This window comes from Epinephelus fuscoguttatus, linkage group LG23 (assembly GCF_011397635.1).
Source record: "Epinephelus fuscoguttatus linkage group LG23, E.fuscoguttatus.final_Chr_v1".
NCBI lineage: Eukaryota > Metazoa > Chordata > Actinopteri > Perciformes > Serranidae > Epinephelus > Epinephelus fuscoguttatus.
The window spans coordinates 30556545-30584357 of record NC_064774.1 but is presented as its reverse complement, the minus strand read 5'-3'; the positions used below and the strand labels follow the sequence as shown (position 1 = coordinate 30584357).

Genomic DNA, 27813 nt, shown 5'->3' with positions numbered 1-27813 from the left:
AATCTGAGCTGTAAGCACACGGAAAATTCCATTTCAACTATCTATGTCTTTATACAAGCTGTTGCTGGGAACAACATGGAATTTAGATGTATTCCAAAATATGCATGAGAACAGGACAGGAGAGTGAGAATCTTTACCTCAGGGACTCCCAGCTTGCGACAAGCAGCAATGAAGTTTTCTACGTTGAGTCGACACTTAGCTGAACTCAGTTTTGGCTGAAAATGAGATCAGGAAACCAAATGTAGGTAAACGATCGCTTTGCTTTGTATAAACATCTGTTATTAGTTGGGAAGTAGTGGGTTTCATTTCCTCAGCTGCATCATACTAAAACCTCCCTGCCTTCTGGTCTCTTCCTGTTTTAATCTGCTGTTAATGTTACAGCTCTAATTAATGATGAGTCATGTCATACTCACCTGTCTGCTCACACTGTTTTCATTCACTAATGACTTTCAGTTACTACCATTTTGAGTGTTTTGATCTCTGTTAAGCTTCCATCAGTGAAAGGCATCACTTCCTGCACAGATGTTTCACGTTAGAAGCCTTCCAGTGGCTCAAAAGGTATGACCCCTCCTTCGTCATTGAAGGCTTTTCATGTTAGTTGAAGGAGAGTAATTATACACACATCATGCAGGTGCAAGGCTTTAAAAAAAACAGCAAACATGAAGGAAAAAGGAAAGCCTGCACACAAACTCCATGCCACAAAAACAAGTAAAGACAACTTTTTGGTCATACTTGGATCTTTGTTGGGTCAAAATGTTGGAGACATTAAAACCACCCTGCATTTATGTATGATACACACCAATAGGCTGACTGTGATGGCAGGTGTGGTTCACAGTCTAAATCAATTAGGGGGTAAAACAGCTGACAGTACAGTGCTCCACAAATGAGTGAGCATTTTAGCACTTCTGGCTCCCTTGTCATATAGTCAATGGATTTTTGGTTAGATGCCTGAAATAAGGTTTATGGTAAACACAAACCTAAGAGACTTTCACGTTTACATTTTAATAAAGCATATCATTAAGGGTGGGCCACTTTAAGGGACAGGCTGTCTGCTAATAGTGTCCTCAGCTACTTAGTTAGATCTAGACCTCACTCCTCCACAGCTCCATCCTCTTGACCATATATGGTCACTTCTGGCTCCAAAAATCCAAGAGAGCTCAACCAAAATGCCAACTCAAGGCTTCAAAACGGGAGTCCAAAAACCAATGAGTCATATCATGGTAGCTATGCCCAATTCTTTTATATAGTCTATGGTAAGACTGTATAAAATGGTCATGAATTTTGAAGGCAATTGCTAACAAGTGGCAAAATGAGCCTAAAGAATATTATCACGCTGAACATGACTCGAAAGCCTCGTTGTGATGGTGACATTAAGTCAGGCGACCATGGTGTGGTTAGCTTCTTTTTTTTTTTTTTTAAGCTTTTTACTTCTGGTGAGTGCACTTAGGCCTCACAGCTCATAAAAGTGGTGTTCATTTCTGAAGATTATCTTGCCAAACAAACGAACAATAAGTCTGAAAAACTTATGTTTGCCACAGAGTTTATTTCCTGTAATAATCCAAAATTCAATGGAAAAATCCCACTGGCTTTTTGACAAGGGGACCAGGGCGACACTAACTTCTGTGTTGGCCTACAGAAAAACAGCATCCCTGATGCACTCTATAAACAATTCAATAAAATACATAGGAAAAAAAACAGCAACACAGAGGCCATACTACAAAATATCAAACATATTTAATTTAATTAAACTTAATTTCATAATGTTAAAATGTAAAAAAAAATCCCAATGAGGAAAAGAAACAAATTTTCACTTTTACAAAAGTAAGTAAAAGTAAAGTAAAACTATATGCATTTATAAACACAGGGAGAGTCACCATGATAACAGAACCATTATTAATTTCAGAGAATATGTCTGATCTCATCCTCTTGATTCAGATCTCTGGAGGTTGAGAATATGAAAATGTTCTCCTTAGAGTAAGAGGGTACTTAAATAACCTCCTCTTCTCAGAGGTCTGATGTGCACGATGCAAGTGTATCTGGGAAAGGCAGCTGAGTGATAAGCCTCTCTGAAATGGACTGCCACTGGGTTACACTGATCCTGGTTCAGCATGCAGCTCTCCTGTGTTCTGCTGTTCTGTTTTCAGTCTCTTTGTGTTTTCCTATTGTAAACCACACAGGCCTCTGACAAAATAAATAACATTTCTTGCTGAAAGTTATAGTGCCTTCTACTGTCATTAGTCTTCCTGTTATCAGGTGGATGTATATGTAAAATATGAGTGCATGAACCACACTGATAATTCCCTGGCTGAGGATCAAGGACAGTAGTATTTTTAGCAAGAAAGAGATCAGACTTTCCAAGCATTGATCTTTAAATGTATTTTTAAGTCGTGGATCAGAGCTCAAAATGTGCCAGTGTGTTTGTATAATCTTAGAAAAAATCATTACCAAGGGCAGAATACTTTACGCAACACCTAGGAGCATTTATTGGTGGAGGTTTTTCTTTTTTGATGAGGCACTCTCTGTGTGTTACAGTGCTGAAGCTGTCTCAGGTGGCTTTTGCCTCTAACTCAATACAACAGAATTTTAAACGTAGGTGATGTAGACTAATACAAGGGATGAGGAATTTGATATGTTTGATAAGTTAAGATACATGCTTGATATTTTGTAGTAAGGCCTTTGTATTACCGTTTTCTTTACACAACCCTGATTCCAAAAAAAGGCTGGGATGCTGTTTACATAAAAGCAGAATACAATGATTTGCAAATTCTTTTTGACATACCTTGGGGGGAAATAAGGATACAACACTTACATTTTTTTCCATTAAACGTATATAAATGCGCTATTTGTATGAAATTTAAACCAGACTTTGGTTGTAACTAGGCCGATAAAGAAATCATTAACATTTCAATCCATTTTTTTGCAGTGCAGCTTCAAGATGCTTCCTCTACAAAGGAACTAATGTCTCACAGTGTCCAGGTGAGATTTTGGCCCATTGTTCCACAGAGACAGTCTTTAAATCTTCAAAATTCTAAGGCCTGCTTGTGACTCTTCACTTTCAAAACTTGAACAGTTACTGTCCTCAGTTCGTAAATGCTTACTGAGTGTTGTAAGAACAACACACGCTGATGTAACACAGTGGTTAACATGCTCCTGTCCCCAATTTTTGTAGTGTGTTGCAGCCCTTAAATTCAGACTAAGTGTATATGTCTGATAAACAATAAGGTTTATCAGTTAAATATCTTGTCTTTGTACTGCATTCAATTACATACAGGTCATAAAGATTTGCAAACCATTGCATTCTGTTCTTATTCGTGTTTTACAGTGTCCTAACTTTTTCAGAACCAGGGTTTTACTTTTTTGAATTGTTTATTGTCAAATGTGTTATCATCCTGAGCGATTTAGACTGTTGACCACACCTGCCATCACAGAGCTTGTCAGCCCACTGGTGGGCATTATGTAGAAATGTAGGTGTGTGGTTGTGGTTTCAACTTCTCAAATATTTTCACCTGATGAAAATTCAAGTGGTATAGAAAAGTTGTCTGCATTAAACTTTAGTGGCCTGGAGTAAGTGTGCAGGCATGACTCTTTCTTCATGTAGGCTTTCAATGTGAAACACACACTGATCAGCCAAAACATTAAAACCACTGACAGGTGAAGTACAAAAAAAAAAAGAAAAAAAAAAGATTATCTTGTTACAATGCAATGTTTTGCTGGGAGACCTCAGGTCATTCATGTGGATGCCACCTGACACATTCTGAGATGGCAGTAGATGTTCAGGAATGGCCTGGGGAACGTGACAAGGAGCTCAAGTTGTTTACCTGATCCCAATCCAATCAAGCATGTGTGGGATGTGCAGTCACGCCAGCCTAGCCACCAACAGGACTCAAAGTGCCAAAGTGGTGCCAGACACCACAGGACACTCCCAGAGGTCCTGCGTCCATGTCTTGACAGGTCAGAGCTAAGTCCGATCCAGGGAGGCCCCAACATAGATCAGGGGTACCTCTGAGGTACTGGCACATCCCACAGATGCTTGTTCACATTGGGATCCAGGGACTTTGGAGGTTAGGTTGATGCCATGAGCTCTTTGTCATGTTCCTCGGGCCATTCCTGAACAGTTTTGCGGCATTGCATGGGTGCATCCACATGAATGCCACAGTGCTGTGGAAATGTATCGTACACTAAATTCACATGTAAGCTATCACAGTTCAGGTCATTCCAACCCTGTTAATGAGTATCAAGTTCTTATCTGTCTATGCTGGCTGCTCTTACTGTATATGGGCTTCGATTCAAGAATGTACACTATGTCAACATGTGCTAATATCATTTGACGCTATGCTTCATGGATTTATGCATACATAGTTTCCTTTGAGTAAACGAATAAAAGTATTTTGGGAGCATGATTCATGAATTCCTGCACACACTTAAGCTCTTTTTAACTCAAGAGCAGCTTGATCAGCAGCTTCATAGGAAAACCTTGTACATTTTTCTAAACAATGGTAATGCTAAACAAGATTACAGGATACGGGGACATTTTATTTCCCATAATTCTCTTGAGAACCGTATCTAGCATTAGCTAACATAAGCTGCCAGCCATACCAGACCAAGTAGGGCTGTCGCAGCAAACCCCCTGAGTAGACTACACTGAGCAAAGATGTGTTTTATTCCCTTTAAATTGGGCTTTTCATTTATAAGAGACAGAATGTGTTATTCTTTCTTTCAAAAGCTGCACAGACTTGCTTTAATACTACAGTAAAACGACCACACTGAAGTGGAATTAACAAGTGATACAGCCATCATCACTGCTGTCTGGTGACTCAGTGGTTCACATGAGATGAAACGGATCACTGACGGGCAGAGAGGACTCACCACTGCTGGGGAAGGAATGTGGATGATTGACACGGAGCGCTGTCGAATCTGATTGACCAGCTGGCAGAGGATTGTGCCGTTTGATAAGGCCTCGCCCAGATCCTCTGGTAGAGTGATCTTCAGCCGAGACTCGAGAGTCTGAGGAGGGGGACAGGAAGAGAGGATTATGTATATTAAAAAGCTTCTTACACAGTGTTTATACCACAGGACACAAACTGTTTAAATCCGGGATTATATTGATGATGATGTTTGGCATATGTGTGTAAAAATATCACAGAAATTCAAATGTGAGCATCTGACATGTTCTGTACATTTTCAGAAGTGGCTGATACGGCATATATGTAAGGTGTTGATTAAATCTAATCAAAATCATCTCAGACTGAGGTCTACACTCAGAAAAAACACAGTAGTATTGACATATTTTACAATTAATATCCAGTGACTGCAGTGTGTGTATATTGTGGTTTACCTTGCGTAGTTGTATGATGTCTGGTCTCTCCTCTTTAGGAGAACGCAGCATTGTGCGAGACTCACTTCTGCCAGAATCCCCAAGAGTAAAGGTTATCCCTGACAAAGAGACGAGGAACAGTATTGGAATGTTTCAGAGGCACTGACTGAAGGTGTAAAGCGTGTCGATTGTGTTGTGTGTATACCTGTAGGTTTGACATTGCTGCGGGATGAGGTGCGGAACAGGAAACTGTTGGGTTTCTGGGCCTGACCGGGTGGAGGGGAAGTCTTCGGGGAAGATGGGACATCTGACACAAACAGTCAGGTTGGTGTTACAGGTGTCATATTCAAGATACACTCTCATAGCATATTTTATACCACTGAACTCATATGACATGACAAGACAAAATTTAAAATAAAATGGATGTGCTGTTAAAGGGACAGTTCATCCCAAAAGTACCTAGAATTACTGCCGAGTGGTTGTATGCCTCCACACACCAAGTTTCTCTTACAGTTTACATCCATGTCAGTGAAACATGGATACTTCCCATGAATCTTCCCCCCGCCAGCACAGAAGATCTATACAATCAGCACAGTTTCAAGGTGGACGCCAAAGATTAGTGTCACCAATTCAGTGTCTGACCAAATGTCTCCCTTCTGTTCCCGAGATATGACACTAAATAATAGCCAGAAAAAATGTTTTATGCAGAACACTATGATGTAACAGTGAAGTTGACCTCTGACCTTTTGGATACAAAATGTCATCACTTCATCATTATATCCTGTTAGACATTTCTGTGAAGTCTTGTCATAATTAGCATATGAATTCTTGAGTTATGGTCAAAAACATATTTTGTGAGGTCACACTGACCTTGACCTTTGACCAAAAAAATCAAATCAGTTTACTCTTCAGTCCAAGTGGATGTTTGTGTCAAATTTGAAGAAATTTTATTGAGGTGTTCTTGAGATATCACATTCACAAGAATGAGACAGACAAGGTCACAATGACCTTGATCTTTAACCACCAAAAACTAATCACTTCATCCTCAAGTCCAAGTGAAAGTTGGTGCCAAATTTGAAAAAATTCCCTCATGGTGTTCTTGAGATATCACTTTCATGAGAATGAGACAGACAAGGTCACAGTGACTTTGACCTTTGACGATCAAAAACTTATCAGTTCATTGTTGAGTCCAAGTTGACATTTGTGCCAAATTTGAAGAAATTCCCTTGAAGCGTTTTTGACTGGTAGAGGTGTCAGATATCAACAGCGTGCCAGCTGATTGTTCAGTTGAATAATATGCCTGAAATCACCAGCCTAAGTTTGGAAAACCCAAAGCTGGAAGTAGCAGCAATGCCTCTGTCCTTTTATCTTTCTAAATATGAGTGAATCTCCTACAGACTGGATCTAAATTTGAGGTTTCACCAAAATAATAACATGTAGTACAAAAAAAAAACTTTTTGCACTTTATATTTACACTGGAATTCTATAATTGCACTCTTCCGACTTTGTACTGCAACTGCTGCACAGTTACTTCCCTCGGATAAATAAAGTTTTATCTGATCGTGTACAGAAGCCATGGCCACTCCTAAAGCTCCCATGTTATGTAATGAATAATAATTACAATCCACTGTATGTTTGGATACTGTATGTTTTACATTTACCTGTTCTGCTGCTGGAGCGTTGTAGCAGTGTTGAATGAGGCACTGTGCTCATCTGATCAGCACTCTAATAAAAAAAAGAACACAATTCACATTTCCGACAGTGTAAACACACTCCAGCTCTGTTTACTGCAGGAATGAGAAGCACTACTCACTGCGCATCGCTGCCGAAGGCCTGAATGAGAGTTGATGTTCTCTGGAGAACCACCACTAGAGGGAGACAGACACCAATATTTGTTCATTACACAAATCCAACACTCCCACCCCCTCAAGCTTCCCTCAACCTGTACCTCAGCACACACTAAGGAAATGCATGGATGAATGGAAGAGAGTTGAGCTTCGGTCACTGAGAGTCATGTGTCTCTCTGCTGTTGCTCTGCTGTGTGTTTTATCTGTTCAACAGGCCGTACTTACGCTGAGCTACTTCCTGTCTGTGGTGCAGTGGCCACATGACTTCCTGTTTTGGTGGATGACTTCAGCAAACTGCAAAATTAGAGTTTTGACATGGAGAGCGTATAATTAGATATGACGGACAGAAGGGAGTTGCCTCTGACAGAGCCGTTTCTTACTGTATGTGTGCAAAACAGACTGCTTCCACATGACAGCTTACAGAAGCTCATATTCACTCTGTATAGAAGTACAAATTTATGTTCATGTGATGTCTGTGTCCAATCCATTCATACACTTCAAGCCTGTCCTACGATGACAGCAGATGCCTCTTTGTTTGTCAACAGTTAGCTCTGTGTTATGAAGCTTTAACACAAACATTTCAAAATAAATCAGCATCAATGGTTTTATAGGATATGTCAGAGTACTAACCTGGCCTTTTCTCTCTGCTGCTGCAGACGCTCTCTCTCCTGCCAGATGAACAGGGTGCCTGGCCTCCTCCTCTCCTCCAGGGTGGGGCTGGAGGGCGACAGGGGAGAGGAGGAGGCCGATGATGGGGGGCCCACCTCTACATGGAGGCTGGTCCTGGAGAGAAGAGGAAGTTGGAGAGTGTCAATATGGCAAAATGTTTGCTCAATGTTTACCCAGTCAGAAGCACTTTGAAAGAAAAGAGGTGAAAGAAAACTTTATTTCCATTTGCAGTATTACAGTTGGAGGTATGGCTCTGTTCTGGGGCCTCTCTGTCTTTCCTAGGGCCTAAGCAGAAAGCCTAAGGCACAGAGAGCACACTGTTTCCTCCTTCCATGCACCTATGTGGAAAGCCTTAAGGCAGAGCAACCCTCCCTGCCATTCCACATGCAAACGAGGAAAGCCTGAGGCAGAGAGAGCAATCCTCCCTGCCCTTCCATGCACCTATGTGGAAAGCCTTAAGGCAGAGCAACCCTCCCTGCCATTCCACATGCAAACGAGGAAAGCCTGAGGCAGAGAGAGCAATCCTCCCTGCCCTTCCATGCGCCTACATGGAAAACCTAAGGTAGGGAGAGCAGCAGCAAAGACCCCTGGGTGCAGAGCAGAGCAAGTGTCATTGACAAACATGAAAAGGAGGACCTGGAGTGGTGGTGGGTTGCAAAGTAGCTTGCAGAGGAAGCCACAGCAGTAGGCAGGCCAGAGCAGTTTAAATAGGGTACCCTGAATGATGTTTGCCAATTGGTTGCATAGAAAGGAATCATGTGATCCATCAGCTGACTCCCTTCCATTAAGCAGCTGATCCATCAGTTGATTGAGCTGCTTGAGATCAGCTGATGTAGCTGGCATGTGAGCTGAGCTTGACATCTTGTCCTGCCTGAACTATAACTATTCTCAATTCCAGACATAAAAGAATGTGCTTGTGTGGTACAGAAGCCAGCAAAAATCATAACATCATCAATTTGGATTCATTTCAGCAAAAATGAAATGCAAAAATTATCATTCCTGCTAAAATCACAACTCATATCCCAGTGGCATTATCTGTCAAGTTATCACAATATTTCTTATTGTGCACAGGTATAATTATATTTTGTTATAACACATCCATGCAGCCTACATGCAGATATTCCTGCATACAGTCACCATTGACCACTTTACCTTTATAATAACGTAACACAGCTATAGAAATGGCTTTTATCTATAGTCAGTATTTAACCCTTTGAAACCTGAGCAAATTGGCTTGATTTCTTTTAAAAACGTGAAGAAGGCAATGACCAACGAAAGACAAAATGATCCCAAAGAATTAGCAAGAAATTAGTAAAAAGAGCAAATTTAAAGAAAAAAAGAAAGAAAGAAATATATTTTATCATATATATATATATATATATATATTTATATTATTTTATATTTTCTAACTCACTCTCTCTCTCTCTCTCTCTCTCTCTATATATATATATATATAGCAATTTGTGGGGCATTACTTACCAAGTTGCTTATTGCCTTTTTTTAACCATGTTTTTGAAAGAAATTGCACCATTTTTATAAAGGGTTTAGGGAACGCTACCAAAACCTCACATCCTTTTTCAAAACAAAGCCTTTGCGACGTGTGCTTAAGATTTGCTGTGTGGCTTTCTTCACGTCAAATAAACAGAGTTCAGGGGTATTTTTCAACCTGGACCCTATTTTCCCATGTCTGTCTCAGTGATTAATGAGAACAACATTTTTTTTCTGCAATGTAACTATTGGAGCATGCTCCGAAATCGCTACCGTCAAACACACCAGATCCCATTTAAATAAACAGTAATTCTATCAGTGTAGAACACACTTTATTCAAAGGCGATAGAAACAAAATAAAACTCACAGAAACCATGTTGGTTTGTCTCTTCACTGTGCCAACAATCACCAGCTCTGGTTTGGTTGAAATAAACCCTTAATTCACCCAGTTAGATGTGAAAATATGTTGGCTCTATACACATTAAAATGACTGTTTATTTAAATGGAGCCTGTTGGGTTTGGCGATGGTGATTTTGTGACTGTTTCTGGTTAAACCAAAAGGATCCAACACTTTTACCCCAACAGCGTTAGATTGTTTAGCCACTGTTAAAAAGCTGAGCCTGCAAGGACTTGAAGTTCATAGCACATCGTGAATGGTGTTGAGCAACATTAGTGCTACTATGCTGTCTCGAACGTGCGTGGAATTCATAAAATCATGATGCTAGTCCAATATATCATAGCGTTGACGGCTGTAGGATATTGATATTATAGTATAGTTTAATTAATCATACCTAGAGTAAATGTAATAGTGTCTCGGATGTGAATTTGAAAACTGCTCTTTCCAGCATGTACAGGCTGGAGGGAAGGACTGTTTCCCCCTCAGTGACTCCACCCTATATGTGACTGGACATTGACTGTATCTATAGGGTTATAGGGGTAAGAATAATAAAGTGCTTGGTGAGACACACCCTTTAGTCTTTGGTTTTAGGCCTAACTAAACCATGAAAAGTTATATAAACAGAAGCTTTTATTACAGAGCTATCTCCGAGCCAAGTTGTAAAAAACTGAAATGCAATTTGGAAGAAGTTACAGCAGACTGGTCACAGTGACAGTGTCCCTGTCAATCTCAATCATAGCTACTGTTATTAGAGGACAGGAAGTGAATTCAGCCTTGAACTCTTCATTAGGTGAAATGTCCAAACGATGCAAAAAGTAGCCCAACTTGTCACAGGCAACACAAAACATCTATACCGGCCCAATCAGTCTATTGACATGATATGCACCTTCATTCTGAAAGCTGGTTTGTGTAAAATCATTTTATCATTTTAATGTAAAGGCCATTGGGAAAGTGTGTGCTGAGTTTCCATTTTAAGGCTCTGTATTCTATTATTAGAAGTCCCAAAGGAAGTGCTGGGGCCAAGATTTGGAACATCCGTTTGTTCAGGCTGATTGTGAAGTGTCTGCAGGGGAGATACAAGGATGTGCAACAGCTAAACTAAATCTTCCCTGGTCAGCATGAACAGACCAGCAGCCACATCTAAATCACATCCAGTATATGAGGCCTAATGAGGCTGTCGGTGTTGAAGGAATGTTAGTTATTCCAGAGAGTACAGTTAATAAAACTCAGAGATTTAGGAGAATGCACACTGCTTGTTGCTCCAGAAGCTGAGAACAATGGCTCTGTGTCACATATTAATATGTAGCCAATGGGACTGCTGGGACGCTAAAGCTCAACAATGTAGTTATCTTGGTTACGGAACAACAGAGCAGCATGATAAAAACTGCCCACTGGGCTTCAGCACAAACAGGGCTGGGGACCTGGCTGCTGCTGCTGCTGACTACACTACATCGCAAAGGAAAATGTGACTATTGAGATAAAAGTTTTTAATAATAACAGTTTGGCAGGGATCTACAGTTATGTGGGAAATATAAAGCAGTATGATTTTCAAAAAAAAACAGCAATTCTTACAATGTTTTAGCCTGATACCCCATTTCATTCCTTTAGACTGATTTCATGCAAGATGTTGGCAAAGACACTACAGTACCTTTTCCATCTGGATTAAACCACAACAAGCCATGTCAAATGTTCCTTTATTCCTCTGTTGGATGGATGATGCCATTTGTACATATAGTATTGTGTTTATGGGCATTGTGGGTGTAGTGTGTAGGATTTAATGGCATTTAGCAGGTATTAATGGCTTATTCTAAAAAACCTACAGTGTCACAGATAATCTGTTAACTGCCTAGAATATTTCTGACCAGATAGGCATGTCGGTCTAAGAGTTGACTTTGCTACTGTTCAGTTAAGTAGTGGTACTGGCACTATGCTGTACCACAACAAAACTAATAAGGTGTTCATGGTACACTGGTTAGCTAGCCGCTGCCACTCTGTATTGCGCACCACCCGGGTCGCAATTTTGCAAATGTTAGGACAGCAAAGGAATGACCCACCCTACTCTCCCGATGATTGGCAAGTACTTGTTGCCTTCAGTGGTTGGCCTAGTTAGGTTTAGGCAAGATGAGTATGACTAGTAAGGGATAGGGTGAGATAGTCAGGGTAAGGCAATAAGAGGAAGAGCAAGGCAGGCTATTCCTTTACTATCCTAGGATTACCAAATGTGCATCGGGGTCTGGTAGGAACTAGCTAGGAACACTGATAATGCCATTCCGACTTATGGGGGTGTTGCTGTGGAAACACTGCACCCAACTTCCAGTCTCACTACAGGCTGCCCTGCATAAGTGGCTTACTTACTTACTATGTTTTTACTATTAGCTTAGTTTGCATCATTAGTGGCATCAGCACGGTTAGTGGCACTAACATAATTAACAATGCTAAAAAGGCATTTGTGGCTAACATTAAATGTAATGCTGTTGGACTGGGATGGCGTTAGCAGCAGTAATCGCCGAATAAGCAGTGACACTAGCTAGCTTCTGTCCAAACGGTGCACAGTGCAAAACGGCTTGCTAACCAGTGGACGCTGGAGGGCGGACAGTGGGCGCTATGTTTCCCCCTATCTGTCAGCAGTGCCAACAGAAAATAATAGGCAAAACATTTACAACACAAAACATTAAAATTTCGCCATAGTGCTTTGCAATGCAGCACTAAAGCTCACTGAGTCAATGGATGCTAGACTAAGAGGAAAGCACCTCTTATATTTCATTTTGTGTAGTTTATTTTGTAAAAAAAAATAGCTACAGGCTAATGGATGCCCTGCTACTGACAGAAAAAAAAACTGAACTGAAGTCCCTACCCTAGAGACAAGAACGTTAATCCCATTATATTTAGAGAAGCTGGAACCTGAGAACGTCTTTTTTTTTTTTTTTTAAATTGAACTGACTTGTAAGATTCATCTATTAACAAAATTGAGGACATTCATTTCCTTAAGCAGGTAATCAGCTAACCCTTTCAGCACCGTATAACACAATTTGGTATCTGGTATCACTCCCTTTGACACACTTTGTTTTACATCAGCTTTTAAAAGATGCACGGAAATGTAAACAATACTGTTTTGTTAATAGGATGTAATAAAAGTGAAGTTAGGGCGAGTCAAGACCGTTAACTTCCCAAGATAACAGCACCCACAGGCACTCAACATGTAGAGTTTGAGGGGCACTGTAAGTAATGGGAACAGCAGTCTGTTGACTTTTCCCAGCTTTTCAAATACCCTGCGAGGTGACCTTGTAAAACACGGAAGGAAACGAGAGAAAAAGTGCTAAAACCTCATCTGTCTTCGTCACTGTGAGTGCCTGAGTACACAGTTTCCAACCAGAGAAACTAACACACTGCTGAGTTTAGATGAAGAATAGAATAGGAAAAGGCTGAACAGAATTAAAGGCGATATGGAAATGCTTTTCAAATAGACTGGAATACCTTGGCAAAAGAACTGTAAACAAATGAGAGGTAGAGGTCATTGCTAGCGTCTGACGCCAATTGTATTACAGAAAGCTTCCCATAAACCCTTTTGCTTCTCGTCCTTTCCTTCCTTTCCCTACCCTAAGGAGGATTAACAAATTGGCAGTGATGGTTTTCAATCACCTTTTTATTCCTTCCATTGTTTACTATCAGTAGAGGTATCCTCATATGTTTGCTCTGGAAGACCAGTGCCCTCTGCCTATTTTGTGCTTTGGACTGTTTTTTTTTGCTTTAAACCAATATATTTTTGTGCTTTTAAGTGTACGTTCACCAGTCTAATGATCTGCATTGTTCTGCCAACTCGCAGTGACAAGATGTCTTTTCATACCCTACATAATGTGATGTATCGCTGCACCATGGCACCAAGCTATATCTTTGTTTTGTGTTGTAAATTTACTAGAAATTAGCAGTGCCATGCAAAGGGTATCTTTTACAGTATGTTTTACAAGACTTACCTGCATACTGTTGAGTCCTGGGCTGCTGTGAGAGGGGGTGTGGGTGGATCGGTCCTGATCTCCTCCTCCTCTTCCTCTGTTACGCTGCTGTCAATGAAGTCCACATGCTCAGCCTCCCCATTCACTGCAAAGAGCATTGACGAGAGTCATGAGACATATACATGTATGTACAAACAAATCTACTGCAACAGAAAGACCTACATTTTTAAAGAACTGTTTATTACATGAAAATCAGGTTAGAACAGGTGTGTCCTTCCTCACCTTTGTTAGCTTCCATAGATCTATCCTCCTCTTCCTCTTCCTCCTCCTCCAGGTTCCTCTGGTCTCTGCTGACCTCAGCCATTCGAAGGGAACGCTCAGAGAAGTCATCTGCTGACTGGACACACAGACAGATCTGGGTTATTGATCTGGAGTCGACTGTTGAACACTGTAAGGCACTGTTGTAAGCTGTGCCAGATGTAGCCCATTCAGCACCCGAGGCATTTGCATTTGTGTGAAATTTTGTCATAACTAGCATATGAATTCTTAAGTAATGGCCAAAAACATGTTTTTGTGAGGTCACAGTGATCTTGACCTTTGACCACCAAATTCTAATTAGTTCATTCTTGAGCCCAAGTGGACATTTGTGCCAAATTTAAATTCCCTTAAGGTGTTCTTGAGATATCGCTATAACGAGAATGAGACATACAAGGTCACAGTGACCTTGACCCGTGACCTATGACCAACAAAAAATAATAAGTTCATCGTTGCGCCCAAGTGGACATTTGTGCTAAATTTGAAGAACTTTCCTTGAGGCGTTCTTGAGATATCGCATATGTATGTTGGGCTATATCTGTGCCCAGTGGTTTTACCTCATTTCCAGACCACCGTTTGCTGCCGCTGTCCACACTGTTGAAACCAGAATCCAGCCCTCCAAACTGACCCGTGAACAGCTCCTGTTCTGACAGACTGGATAGGGAACATGGAGAACACACATTAGGATGAGTTAAACACACACACACACAAGCAGATACACAGCAATCTTGCTGGCAGACTGTTACATGGTGGGTCATTAATCTAAAGGGCAGTGACTCATGTTATTTTCTGTTCCAGGTCAGACTCAGAGCTCTTCTGTCAAATATTCTCTCTTATCTCTGTCCTTGGACCTGTCTATTTCCTGGAAATGGCTCACTAGACAGCTAAAAGGGGTCCTTTCAAGTTTATGAATGTTTGATGAACCCTGCTTCCTCTTAGTTAACATACCCTTTTACTGTCATCATGTATCATTCATTTCCCCATTCTTCATTCAATGTACCTCCTGCCTTTCATCCTCTCACCTCAAGTTTACATTCTTCCTATTTTGGCCTAAGTGCATTTTGTAGTGGCAAAATATTTATTTCCATATTTCCATTATCCTATAATGACTAGCTGCAGTAGCTACTACTATCAGTAAACAGTGCTTATGTCTGTCACTTAAACATCACAGCAACAACGGTCACCACTTTCTCCGTTCTCTCTGGATTGTGTTAACATTGTAGTAAAGTGTCAGTTATCTATTTTACTGTAAAACCCTTGTTCATCCTGAGAAACAGCATGTGCAATACCTACAAGGCCACAGAAACCACTTTTACCATCCGTTACTGGAACTACAACAACCACCTCCTGGTTGTATGCCTCTGCCAACCAGTCAAGCTGCAGTTACAGCTTACAGCCATGTTTGTCCAGACTCATATGCAGCCATGACAGTTAACATCACAGTGTCTTAAAAGAATAGTTCATCATTTTAGGAAACAGGCTATTTGCTTTTTTACCGAGACTAAGATGAGACGATCAGTATCAATGTCTGCTAAGTACAGAGCAGGATGAGGTTAGCCTAGCAGGGGCAAACTAAATATGCCTACTAACTGCTCTCTAGCTCAGTAATTTATATGTATTTCCTTTTCTTTTTTTTAATCTGTAAAGAAACAACCAACAATCTGTGGTTGTAGTGAGAGTTGAGTGCTGGAACTATTTCTTGAGAAACAGTTTATCCATCCACCCAGCACTTCCCTGCAGCATCTCCAGCTATAGTTTGGGACCCAGAAATGGGTTTAGCACAGGTTTTGGAATGTGCTTGTTCCTTCACTCTCACTGCTTCTCCCTGACCATCTTCTCCTTCAGCTGCCTTTCATCCCCCGAGTTTTCCTCACCAGCTGTTGAATCCAGTGGGCCTCAGATGTCTCTCCAGCTCCTCCTGGCTCCTTTTGCAGGCCTCCATGTTGAGGTACTTAAAGATGTGGTATTTGCCCTTGGAGCAGATCTGCGCAGGCGGCATTTGCAGCGGGTTGTTGTCCAGCGCGATGCTCTGGAGATGCCTGAGGTGGCGGTAGCACAGGGGCACATGGGAAATGCGGTTGCAGGAGACATCGAGCCGGACCAGGGGAAGCTCGGATATTTCTGGTGGTGCAAAAAGAGGGGATTGTATTAGTGTCATTTCAGCTTCAACTTGTTGATACTTCCTTTAATTATCATTCCTTTTAGACAAACCCAGGTACCCAAGTTTTCTGGTAAACAACAAAAGTTCTCTTTACATTCAGGTTCTCACCCACACTCACTTTGTGCATCCTTAAGGTCTAACCCAAGTGTTGATTTTCTCCTCATAAAACATCTGCAAAGCTGATTTAGGTATGTTAAATTCTCCATCTAGAGGTCAGCGACTTTAGAGGTTACCTCTAAACTGAAACCTTTTCTGTGCTTCAGTTTTAAATGTCGTTTCAGCTTCTTTCTGTAAGAGTTTCTCACTTCAACTTCTGGCAGTATTTGGACTCTTCGTAATGTTTCAGCTGCAAACTTTCAGCAACTCCTGCACATGTTCCACATTAAAAGTCTGTTGTTTCCTGGTAGGCTATTTGATGTGAAAATCCTGCAGGAAGTGTTAACTTTCACTGAGGGTGGCCGAGCAGCAATTTGGAAAAACACAAGCAAAGTGGAGGCAATTGGAAGTAATAAGTGAATGTTTTGTGTTAGAGAAGAGAAAGTGAGAGCAGCAGTGGTGAGTGTGGCACGACTGCTTCTGTAGAAATCTGCATGATACCGACTTTACCATGTGAGCTGTAACAGTACAGATTAGTCCACTGTCCTTAATCTTTTTCTCTGTATTACCCTCATTACAGTTTACATTTAAACACTATTTCAATCAAGTGTCAGGTCAGATGCAGGGATAGACAATATTTTTAAGCACTGGCAGACCAACCCTCTAAATCTGGTCCACCTACATGAGATATTTTGTGGCCACAGAGCAAGTTTTTGTGGCAACAGGCCATCAGGCCATGGTTAATGTCAAACTCTAAGATATGTCCTCCAGATCCCACAACACATCTTACAAGGTTCACTTTACCCAGTTCATAGATTAGTGAGTTTTAATCATGGGCTGTGAAAATAATCGACTTAGCCACCATGACGTCACTGATTGGTTTGTGGACTGCCATTCTGAAGCCACGAGTTGATCATTTTGGCTGTCATCATCTCGGTATTTTGGAGCCACAATGACCATGTTTGCACGAAAGACTGGAGCTGTGGAGGAATGAGGGGTGGATCTGACTCACAGACTGCAGGTATTGGTAGCGATGTCTCGCAGACAGCCTGTTAATCAAGCGGCCCCGCCCTTAAATATGTGTAACTTTAATAAAATGCAAACAGGTGAGCTTTAAAAAATTCACCCCTGTACAGTTGAAAACAATGTTGAAATTAGCTATAGAGACAAAGACGGGGTTTTTTTTACCAGGCTGTAAACATGTTTATTTCTGCTGTAAAGTTGGACATTTTAACATGGGGGTCTATGGGGACTGACTGGCTGCCATTCAAAGAACTGCAGTTTTTGACACCTTCGCACTGGCCTCATTTCTCAGCCTCAGAGGTTGCCGCTTGCTTTTCATTCAACAATGGTTAAATCTCCACTTAGTAAACAACATCAAACAACACAATTCAAACTTAGGCGAGTTGTGGCACAGTTTATATTAAAACAAATCTACCACTAGCAGCTCCTGTTTACTGGTGGTCTGTTTACTCTCTTTAAGGAAGTGTATTCATTTACATTTCCTCCTAATGAGCTGGAGAATGAGGCACTGATGGTGTCAGATCCGTTAGGCTTGCAGTAGCAGTTCAGTACCTCTGCATGTAAACAATCGATAGCTCACAGTAATGATGCAATTACCATCTAAATTATAGAGATTCTACATTACAATCCAGGATACAAAGAGAGCTGTAATTTGATCAGGGTGTTAGCTATACTTTACAGGATTAATGAATCTTAGCATAAATGGATAAGACATGTTTATCTTCTGCTATAGTTACAGATGCACTGAATGCTGAATCACTTCATGGGGACTCGCACAGGTTTCTGGGGTTAGTTGGATTCACTGAAGTGTATTAAGAAGTGCTGAATGGGAGCAATATGAGCTGAGGTGATCACTCTGGATTTATTTTGGGAAACTGATAACTAGAGGAGGTTTAAGGTCAATGGATGGCTAAATGTGTCTGTACCTTCAGGCAAAGTGGTGAGCTGGTTCCTCCTCAGGTTTAAGTCCCTCAGACACTCCAGTTGGCCGAGCTCTGCTGGCAAACCCTGCAGCTCATTACAGCTGACATCCTGACAGGAAGAGAGACAGAGAATACAGTGAACAAAGGCCAGTGATCTAAAACTGACCACTGACATGTTTCATCAATCATAGATGGATCTGGAGACCTTTTGCTTTGAACTCAGTCAAAAGTCCAAAGTGTCAGTTATAAAGGCTGTGACCCACAAGGGCATGAAATGATCTGTACTGAAAGAGTGGCACATAATAGATTTTGACTTTTTTTCACCATAGAAACAGTTGATAGAGTTTTATACACAGTAAGACAGTGTCGATAAGAGTCAGTAGTGTGTGTGTGTGTGTGTGTGTGTGTGTGTGTGTATCATACCAGCTGTCGGAGGTGTGTGAGGGAGTATATGGAGGCAGGCAGTGAACACAGCTTGTTGTTGCTGACTATGAGCACTCGCAGGAGAGGAAGCTGAAACACCGACGGGGGTAAACTGGACAGAAGATTGCGACTGTGGAGACAAGCACACACACACGCAGTGCTGTCATTTCAGAGGCACATTCATTTAGACCTGTACACGGGTGCTGTTACTCATGAAAAAATGAATACTTGCGGTTAGCACAGCACTAACTAGCTTGCATACAAACAATGTTCAGCTACTTTCAGTCTTTGTTATTTTGGGCTGTACAGTATATTTGCCTTGAGCTTAGACTTTTGCTGCGTGTATTACCAGCCACCTGGAGGGCTTCTCTGGTCTCCTAGCAACAGTAAATGATAATGTTGAGGAGGGAGGGCTGTCAGTGTGGTTCTGCTGTTCTGCTGTTGGTAGAAGAGTTGGATGGCCTCTCTTTATCTCCAGCATAAACAAACACTGAAGTTCAAATGCAGTTTTCAAACAGCTGTGCTTTAGAGGCGTCATGCACCTGTGGGCTACAAGCCATCTTTGTGGCGTGTTGCAACTTTTAAAGCAGTTACAATGTACTACAACTTGGGATTTATTCATTTGAGTTTTCGCAGACCAGTTAGGAGTGAAACAATTCCTCTAGACACTCTGAAAATCTCTGATGCAAATTTAAGTTTTGTTTAAGTTGTTTAAGTTTGTGAAAGCCTGAGCTTTATTTATGTTGTTATTATGATAGTTACACACACACCTACTATCCATACAACAATGTATAAAATACACCAAAAAGCTAAGTATCAGGTGGTGTAAGTAGCAGCTGAAGCTGAATTACTGTATGCAATTTTGGGCAATAAAAATGTGTTTTTTTTCCAGAAAGGAAACCAATTAGCTGTTCATTTAATAAACTTGTCTTACTTTCTCTTTTATATATTTGCCATCGCTCTAACCATGCCCTAATAATCGATAGCTGCAGCCCTACTTCCTGGTTAAACCTCCTGGTTCGACCTACTGTGCTTATCACAGTTGTGTGCAAACAGTGTTCCTGTGCAGTGTAAGATAATTACAAACAGTTTGGGTGCACTAACTTTCAGCTTTTCCAAATAAAGTCATATACATTATATTATATTAGTCATTCCTAACCACCACGCCGCAGACTGCTTCAGACCACCAAAGTAGACTACAGGGCCAGGATGAAACAATATAATGCAGCTAAAAAATGCTGAATAATAAATTCCATAACTTTATAGGCTATTATTGGTTCTTTTTATGTTAGTTACCCTTAACTCGGTGCAGTCTGTTGCGTTTTTCCTCATCCTTCCCCGTCCCGCTCTCCAAACAACACAGATTTTGAACATAAGTGCTTTAGGATCAGTACTTGATAAAAACCAGTTCATCATCACCACTTCAACATTCAGGAGAATGTGATCTATGTAAGGAAACCACCTGAATGTTGCTGAGACACCGATCTGTTTAGTTTCGGTTTAGATTTGTTTTTATGCTTGCCCACTTTTTACTCTCTCTTTGCCATTTTCTCACACAGTATAAACCTTGTTGGGTGTTTGGATAAATACAGAGCAATCGGGCCTGAAATGAAACATACTACATGGTATGTGAACAAGCATGTGAAGCCACAAACAGACCACATGTCTGACTTTTTTTCTCACAGTGCATAATACACACCGTCACCAAACAATGCTGTTAATATGAAACCAGCCTGTGTTGCTAAGAAGGTTGGGAATACCTAGTTTGGACCATCTGTTGAAGTAATCTTGTCATGTTCCAAGTTCACAGCAATTACTTTGAATAAGAAATGAGTATGATGTTCTCGTCACTGATAAATATGGTAGCCAACATTATATAAACAGAACACAGCCCTAACAATGGCAAATGATTCTTTATCAGAGTTGGTGAGGAGACCTGAGGAGATGATCCATGAGTGTTTGACAATGCTAGTTTAGGTGTTTCGGGGCCTTTCAGAAAAGGGCCTGTCTAACTTTGAACAGACACAGACAGACCACAATATAATGAGGTGAACAGACCTGGATTGTGTGTATGGCGTTGAGTTACCTGAGGTTGAGGTAGGTGAGGGCCTGGAGGTTGCCCAGGTTGGAGGACAGTGAACGCATCCCATTGTGGTAAAGGCTCAGAGTCTCCAGAGAGATGAACTGACACAGCTCCTCCGGCAGCTCACATAGGCGGTTCTTAGACAGATCTGACAACACACAAAATGACCAAACATTAGACTGGTCCATCAGACTTTCCCCAGTATTCATACTGCTACCACACAGAGTAAAGGAAGACATGTGCCAGTGGGAACAAAGCAGCAACCTCCATGGCTGAAAAATGAAGGCCCAGTTGTATGCTTCTGCGCACCAGTCACGTTTCTCTTACAGTTTTTACATCCATGTCTATGTAAACATGGATGCTTCACACACATCTTACCCCTGGCACCACAGAGGATCTATACAATCAGCACAGTTTCAAAGTGGACAGCCAAGATTAGTGTCATCAATTCACTATCAGACCAAATCTCCCCTCCTGTTCCTGAGTTATGATGCTGAATAATGGCCAGAAAAGGCTTTCTGTAGAACATTATGATGTAACAGTGAAGTTGACTGTGACCTTTTGGATATAAAATGTCATCACTTCATCATTTTATCCTATAAGACATTTATGTGAAATTTTGTCAATATAGGCTCAGGAATTGTTGGCCAAAAACATGTTTTGTGAGGTCACACTGATCTTAACCTTTCACCGTCAACCACCAAGTTCTGATTATTTTATTCTTCAGTCCAAGTGAATGGAAATGCCCAATTAGAAGAAATTCGTTCTGGTGGTACTGCATTCACAAAAATCAGAGACGGACAACCTGAAAACATAATTCTTCTGGCCACAGCTATCTCTGGCGCAGAGGCGTAAAAAGGGCAAAGAATGGAGCTTGTCGGAATGAAAAAGAAACGTTTCCAAACTAAGAAAAAAGACTTGGGTAAGCAGATGTGGGTAAAGAATAAGGTAAGAAAGGGGTTACTGAGTTAATAGTGTTCTTCATAGTTCTGAAGTATTCACAACACACAGATTAGAAAGAAACCGGTTAAAATCGAAGCAGCAGAGGCTGAGATATCCTGACTTTTATTCCCAACCACAGGTCAAGCAGAATCCTACAATTCCCAGAATACCACTTGATACAATCTTTTGTTACTATACTCTGCTCCCAGCATGTAATGTGAGCTTTCTGTGATAATCTTTTAGTCTCCAGGCCTAAACAGAGATCTTAACCCCGATGACATCAATCAAATTCATACTCTGGTTTTCTATTTTGTGTCCTTGTGCCATATTACAGCGTCCACACTGTTTTCACAAACCACCAGCGAAACACTGAACAAACAGCTCCGAGCAGAGAACCCACACTGCTCTGACAGAATCTTGGCAAGGCCAACACTGCTCCACTTCTGACCCAACTGGGTGAGCATTTCCAAAAGTAGCTGCTATCGGCTGCTTCCTGTTTTCTGTTTGCAGACTTACTTTATGTAGGCCATTCTCGTCCATCTTCAAGGATACATCAACACCAGTCAGTTAAGATGAACCTTTCCTGACAGATCATGGCCCAGATGTACAATTTCAAAACTTTCTCAATACTGTCTCAATATAAGTGAAAATGAACCAGTAACTATTTTGCTTGTTTAAGTAAAAATATTAAACAATGTCAGTGTTTGCTGCTGTTTTTTGCATTGCAAATGGGATAGTTGGTTAGATAAAACAAACTATATTAAAAGATCAACTCTGGAAAATAATGATGGTCGGTTTATTTTCTGCCATTTAAAACAGCAGAAAATTAAAAATAATTAAATGAAAATAATCATGAGTTACCCCTAAATAATTCTCTCTCTTGAGAAACTGTTATTGTCAATTTTGGTTGTAACAAAGTCATAAATTACTTATGACCCAGTGAAATTACAAAAGAAACAACATATTCTCAAAATTGTAATCCTGTGACCCTCCATTACTAATGTCTTCAAGGGCTGTTTACATAAACCCATACTTTCAAATGGATTTAAGCCAACATTCTATACAATGATAGACAGGTTTATATAGGTTGTGGTTTGCAGAAGCTAGCAGAGTGACACAGCACATGTTTGGATACCAGCTGATGATAACTTTGTTTGTATTTCTCATAGAGTGGCTGTGGTCTAACTAATCAGTTTCTTGTCATCCTACCCCACCTGATTTAACAATGCTCAATATACAAGACTACCTCCTCCACCATTTGACCAAATTCCTCTTGAAAATAATACCCCACCCACAGATCAGATCAAGATGTTCTAACTGCCACTTCACATGGCATGCCATCTTCTCTATTCTCTTTCTCCTTATGTTCTCGCCTCTCTCCCTCAAAAATCTTCTACCTTCCAAGCATTGCCTCTTCTTCCCAAACCTCCCCCCATCCTAATGACAGTATCACTGGGCGTGCTCAGTATTGACCCTGTCATCCACATATCCTCTTCTCTGTATCACTTAAACTGTAAGTCAGGCTGCGTGCGGGATAAAAGAAATGTGAGCGTGTGGCAGACATAATAAAGCATCGATAGATAGTCTATAGAGCGGCAATGATTCCAAAAGGCACCATTAGCACCAAGCTTTCACTGGCAGCAGCATGAGACAGAAGTCTGTCAATGGCAGACAGCCCAATGGCTGTTTATTGATTGCTGTTGGAAGCAGCAGGGCAGGAGGAGGAGGAGGAGGAGGAGAAGAAGGAGGAGGCGGCACTTCCTCTCTTTGTTAGGTCTTCTATAGAGGCTTTTATTTTGGAAGACTCAAACCGAAAATTCAGACAGAAAAAAACATAAATCTGTGAGTTTTGTTACAGTCAGATGGGCTGATGACAGTGGGACATGGTCCATTCAGTAGTATTCAGTGATATGATAAACATCATGTATCTCATTGTTCAAATGTGTATTGTACAGTTAAGTGAGCATTAATGGTTTTTTCTATTTAGGGCAGAGTTTTTCTTCCCATTGCATTTTAAGTGTTCTTTCTTTCTCTTCATGATTTCTCTTTATATCAAGATTTGCAAAGGATTTACAAAGCTTGATGTAAGGCTTTCCTTGGGAGCCGTTTTCTTCATCAACCTTATAGCTGTAACAATAAATTGATCAGCTGATTGACAGGAAATTCATCAGCAGCTATTCTGATAACAGGCTGATCATTTCAAGTATTTTTTGTAGCAAAAACACCAAACATTGATTGGTCATAGAGTCTCAATTGTGAAAATTTGCGACTTTTCTTTGTCTTATGCAACATTTAAATAAATATTTTTGAGTGTTAGACTGTTAGTTTGACACAGAAGTATTCTCAAGTATTTCAGGGGATTGAAAAAGGCATTTTTCACTATTTTTTTGACATTTTAATACCAAACATTTATTCAAAGAAACAAGTTTCACCCTAATCAAGTAACAGATAAACTACTGAGCAATAAGCCAACCATGGTAAGTACTTTTGTTGGATGAGATACTGTCCCAGAAATAATTGCGAAGAATGGCATTATTGTTATCTTGAGACCATTTTATGGCACTGATATAATGATAATATGATAGCATAATAATGTGCACCCCTAAAGAGCATGAACTTTTAATTGTTACGAATATTCATAAATTGGAAATGGAATATAAAGAAAAAATTCAAAGTGTTTTTAAAAAAAATATTAGGCTAACATTTTTTACAAGAAAGTATGCTTATAAAAATAAATTGTAGTACACTATTACTCACATAGAGATGAACTTCTGCCAATAAAAACAAAACCAAGTGATGCCTCTTGTAACTGATAGACAAGCTGCGATGGGCGGCCTGGATTTACGGAGCGGAGGATGAAGTTGTTGGAGGGTACAACTACAAATCGCAGACTTTTTGGCTTGTCGCCAGGTGTCTGAAATCTAACCACTATCAGGACCGTGTCTCGTCAATTTCAAAATAACAGCTGCAGGCTACCAATAAGCTACACTGTGTCGTCTTTGAAGAGTTGTTTTACTTTTCTTCAGACTTGTGCACGTAGACAAAAAAAAAAAAAACAGGAGAATCGCTGCAGCCAAGTCTTATAATGGTCGACAAAACCCTGCTGTTTATTCTGGCATCATGCTGGCTAAAATATTGGGGACTTTATGTAAGTAAACATGTACATAAACACAACAGGCAATGTCTAGGTCAGCAAAATGATTAAGATCAAGTCCACATATTGTACGATAATTATCATGTCGGGCCTACTGACAAATTCAATAACCAAAATAAAGAAAAAAGACAGCAAAAGCAACCTATTTCTGATCTCTTAAAAAAAGCTAATAACTGTGAATGGACAGAATAGGAAAGGGGACACAATTAAAATAAAGGAAATGAGATCTTACTGAGTTTAATAAAGCAGAGAGATATGTCCTTTACTACTAAGCTATGTTCTACACTAATATAAAAATGAGTAAAAAAATCAGACCAAGTGTTTCATCTAAAGGACCATTTCACATGCCCTTTATTAATACAGCCGCATGGTGCGTACGTGCGTGCGTGTGTGAGAGAGAGAGAGAGAGAGAGAGAGAGAGTGTTTTCTGTACATAGTAAATGTGAGAGTGACTAGATACTGTACAGTAGCTTAAAAGCCTGATCTCTCCCCATCTTCACTGTCCCATAGCTGGAGGGGAGCAGTCTGAACAATAGATGGGGGTGGACCACGTGTGTGTGTGTGTGTGTGTGTGTGTGTGTGTGTGCCCACTCTGGGGGATGGAGAGCTTGTCTAGCCTCCGTATCCGTTGTTGCAAAAGACAACCAGATAACTGGGAGCTCCAGTTTGGTTTAAAAGGAAGTGATGGTTTGGAACTCAAGTCTTGGCTGCACAGCACACATTTTAATGCTATACTGGCGAGCACCTTGCAATGACTTCATTCACTCCTTAACCATAACCCGTATCTCAAACATATCCAGGCTCTTATCTTAACCTTAAACCCATGCATTACTACAGAAATGGCCCAAATTTTGGCCATATTAAGTACAAAATTAGAATGCACACACACACACACACACACACACACACACACACACACACACACACACACACACACACACACCCAGGAGGCATTTCTGCCCAAATGTGCTGGTAGTTGTTGGAACAAAGCCACACTGACTCACTCTGAGCATCATGGGAAAAGCATGTGCTGTGGAATGGGCACTGGCCTGCCATGGGTTCACACAGCAGGACACTGGCTTTAAACTGACATTCTCTGTGGTCCAGAGCCAACTCCGTCAGCTCAACAAAGCTGCATGAGGAGGAGGAGGACGAGAGCCAACATGTCACGGTGACAAGAAGTAAGATCTTTCCGGTTAAAGAGCTGACTCACACTGGCCCTTGGATTTTGTTTCCAGATTGTCTAGATCCAGCTGAGACAGTTCACAGCTGGCATTACAGTGTGTGTCCATTTGTGAGTGGACTTGTTTTCTGTGCTCCGGGATTTGGCTTCCCTGCCTGATGCAAACAGAAAGCCTTACATCCAAACAGCTGTGATGGACGATTGTGGCTAACTACTGCTACGTTTACACCTACTGCCCAAACTGCCCCCCCCCCCCAACATTTTGGAGCCCCTAAAAAAAGGAGACTGTGATAAAAGGCTGCTGACCCCATTTTAGTTTGAACATCCTGTGGTTGCGTTTTAGTCTGGATGGGCAGAAACAGAGAGCTTCAGAAACCATGATGCAGACACCATCAATCTCTTCCCAGTTTGGTCTTATCAGTCACAACATGTCAAGCCAAAACATAAGTAGGCTTACATACCTTTTGTTGGGTTAACTTTACTCCATTTGCTTTAGCATGGCTTCCTCCAGCGATGGAAAATACTCGTAGTATCACTATATTATGTTGCTGAATTTGCTTTGTAGGACTCCCTATCTGTTTTCCACCGCCTTGACCCCCTTATATTCATGTGTCACTTTCAGTAACAATTCCATCTCATCCTTGGTACATGCAAAAAAATCTCTGGTCTTACTTTTCACCATCTCCATAGTATTTTCTGTGGCTAAGCAACCAAGCACAGAGTAGACAATCTGCTTCCTGTTTATGCCACTGCACGCATGCTCACTGCACATAATAGTCATGTGTTTCTAGGTGTGTCAGTATGAACTGAGACTATTTATTAGTGCGGATGTAGCCTGTGGCTTTTTACCTCACCTTAGGCACACACTTCAAAGACTAGTTTGATGTATAGTATTAGTAGTATAGTATAAATTAGCTGCACATAAGTGCCTATACGCTTTTGGCTTCAATGGTTAAATGACAAATGAAAAGGTTTTCAATAAAAATGTGTCTGTACCAAGCAGCATGTTAAAATGTGCATGGGCACAGCCTGGAACAAAAAACAGTTTTGGTCTCTATAGCCACCATAACAACTGTATGGGGGATGAATATTTATATAACTCACCCATTTAAATGTTATCAAAGCCTAAAGTTATGCATAATTTGAGTGACAGGTGGGTGCTGTCTGTTGACAAATCGCTACCATGGCAACAAGGTTAAGGTTAGGTAAAGTAACCATGGCATAACCCCTGATTCAATGAGAATAGGCAACCATATCTTTACTTCGGTCAACATTTTGGTAGTCTAAAAAAAGTCTTGTTCAGCATTTGGTTGTGCTTAAAGACTCTCTAAGGGATCGAATATTCATATTTTCCCAGTACGTACATTTTGTTTTAATGGTTTTAAGCCTGTTTTTTGCTAGCGAAAAATTAGCATTACAATTATAACAGTTACCCATAGCTGTAAATGCACTGTCTCAATCAAACTCACAGCTCATTAGGGCTAGCGCCACCCACTTGTCCAAATATGGTCACTTCTGGCACCAAAAATCCTAGGTAACGATGGCCAAAAATGCCAAACTCGAGACTTCCACGAGAGTCCACGAACCACTGGGTAACATCACGGTGGCTATGTCCATTATTTTATACTGTCGATGGTCTGTACCCATCAGACTTTCCAGAAAAAGAACTGAGCCAGAGAGTTCATTCTTGTTTTTGAAAATAGAAGTTTGACAAAAAAAACTGAACTCAAGGCCCATTTACTTTTATTTTTCTGGTGCTTTTAACAAATTCCTGTGATGAAAAAGTGAGTGGGAAGTGCAAATGGACCTAAAGTTAGGTTTTGCTAGTAAACAGGAAAACGAAAT

General features: G+C 40.7%; 1 protein-coding gene across 2 annotated transcripts in view; it reads right to left on the bottom strand.

The window, feature by feature from the left end:
• Positions 1-27813, bottom strand: part of lrch4 (leucine-rich repeats and calponin homology (CH) domain containing 4) — an 80724-nt gene that overhangs the window by 17069 nt on the left and 35842 nt on the right. For both annotated transcript variants that reach the window (XM_049568019.1, XM_049568018.1), the window contains exons 2-16: positions 20693-20837; positions 18607-18736; positions 18187-18292; positions 15855-16101; positions 14538-14634; positions 13948-14062; positions 13687-13810; positions 7792-7944; positions 7387-7455; positions 7128-7182; positions 6976-7039; positions 5520-5621; positions 5336-5433; positions 4867-5004; positions 138-215 (exon numbers count right to left, since the gene is read on the bottom strand). In XM_049568019.1, the coding sequence (XP_049423976.1) occupies positions 138-215; positions 4867-5004; positions 5336-5433; positions 5520-5621; positions 6976-7039; positions 7128-7182; positions 7387-7455; positions 7792-7944; positions 13687-13810; positions 13948-14062; positions 14538-14634; positions 15855-16101; positions 18187-18292; positions 18607-18736; positions 20693-20837 (1721 nt within the window). The remainder of the gene's footprint in view (positions 1-137; positions 216-4866; positions 5005-5335; positions 5434-5519; positions 5622-6975; positions 7040-7127; positions 7183-7386; positions 7456-7791; positions 7945-13686; positions 13811-13947; positions 14063-14537; positions 14635-15854; positions 16102-18186; positions 18293-18606; positions 18737-20692; positions 20838-27813) is intronic.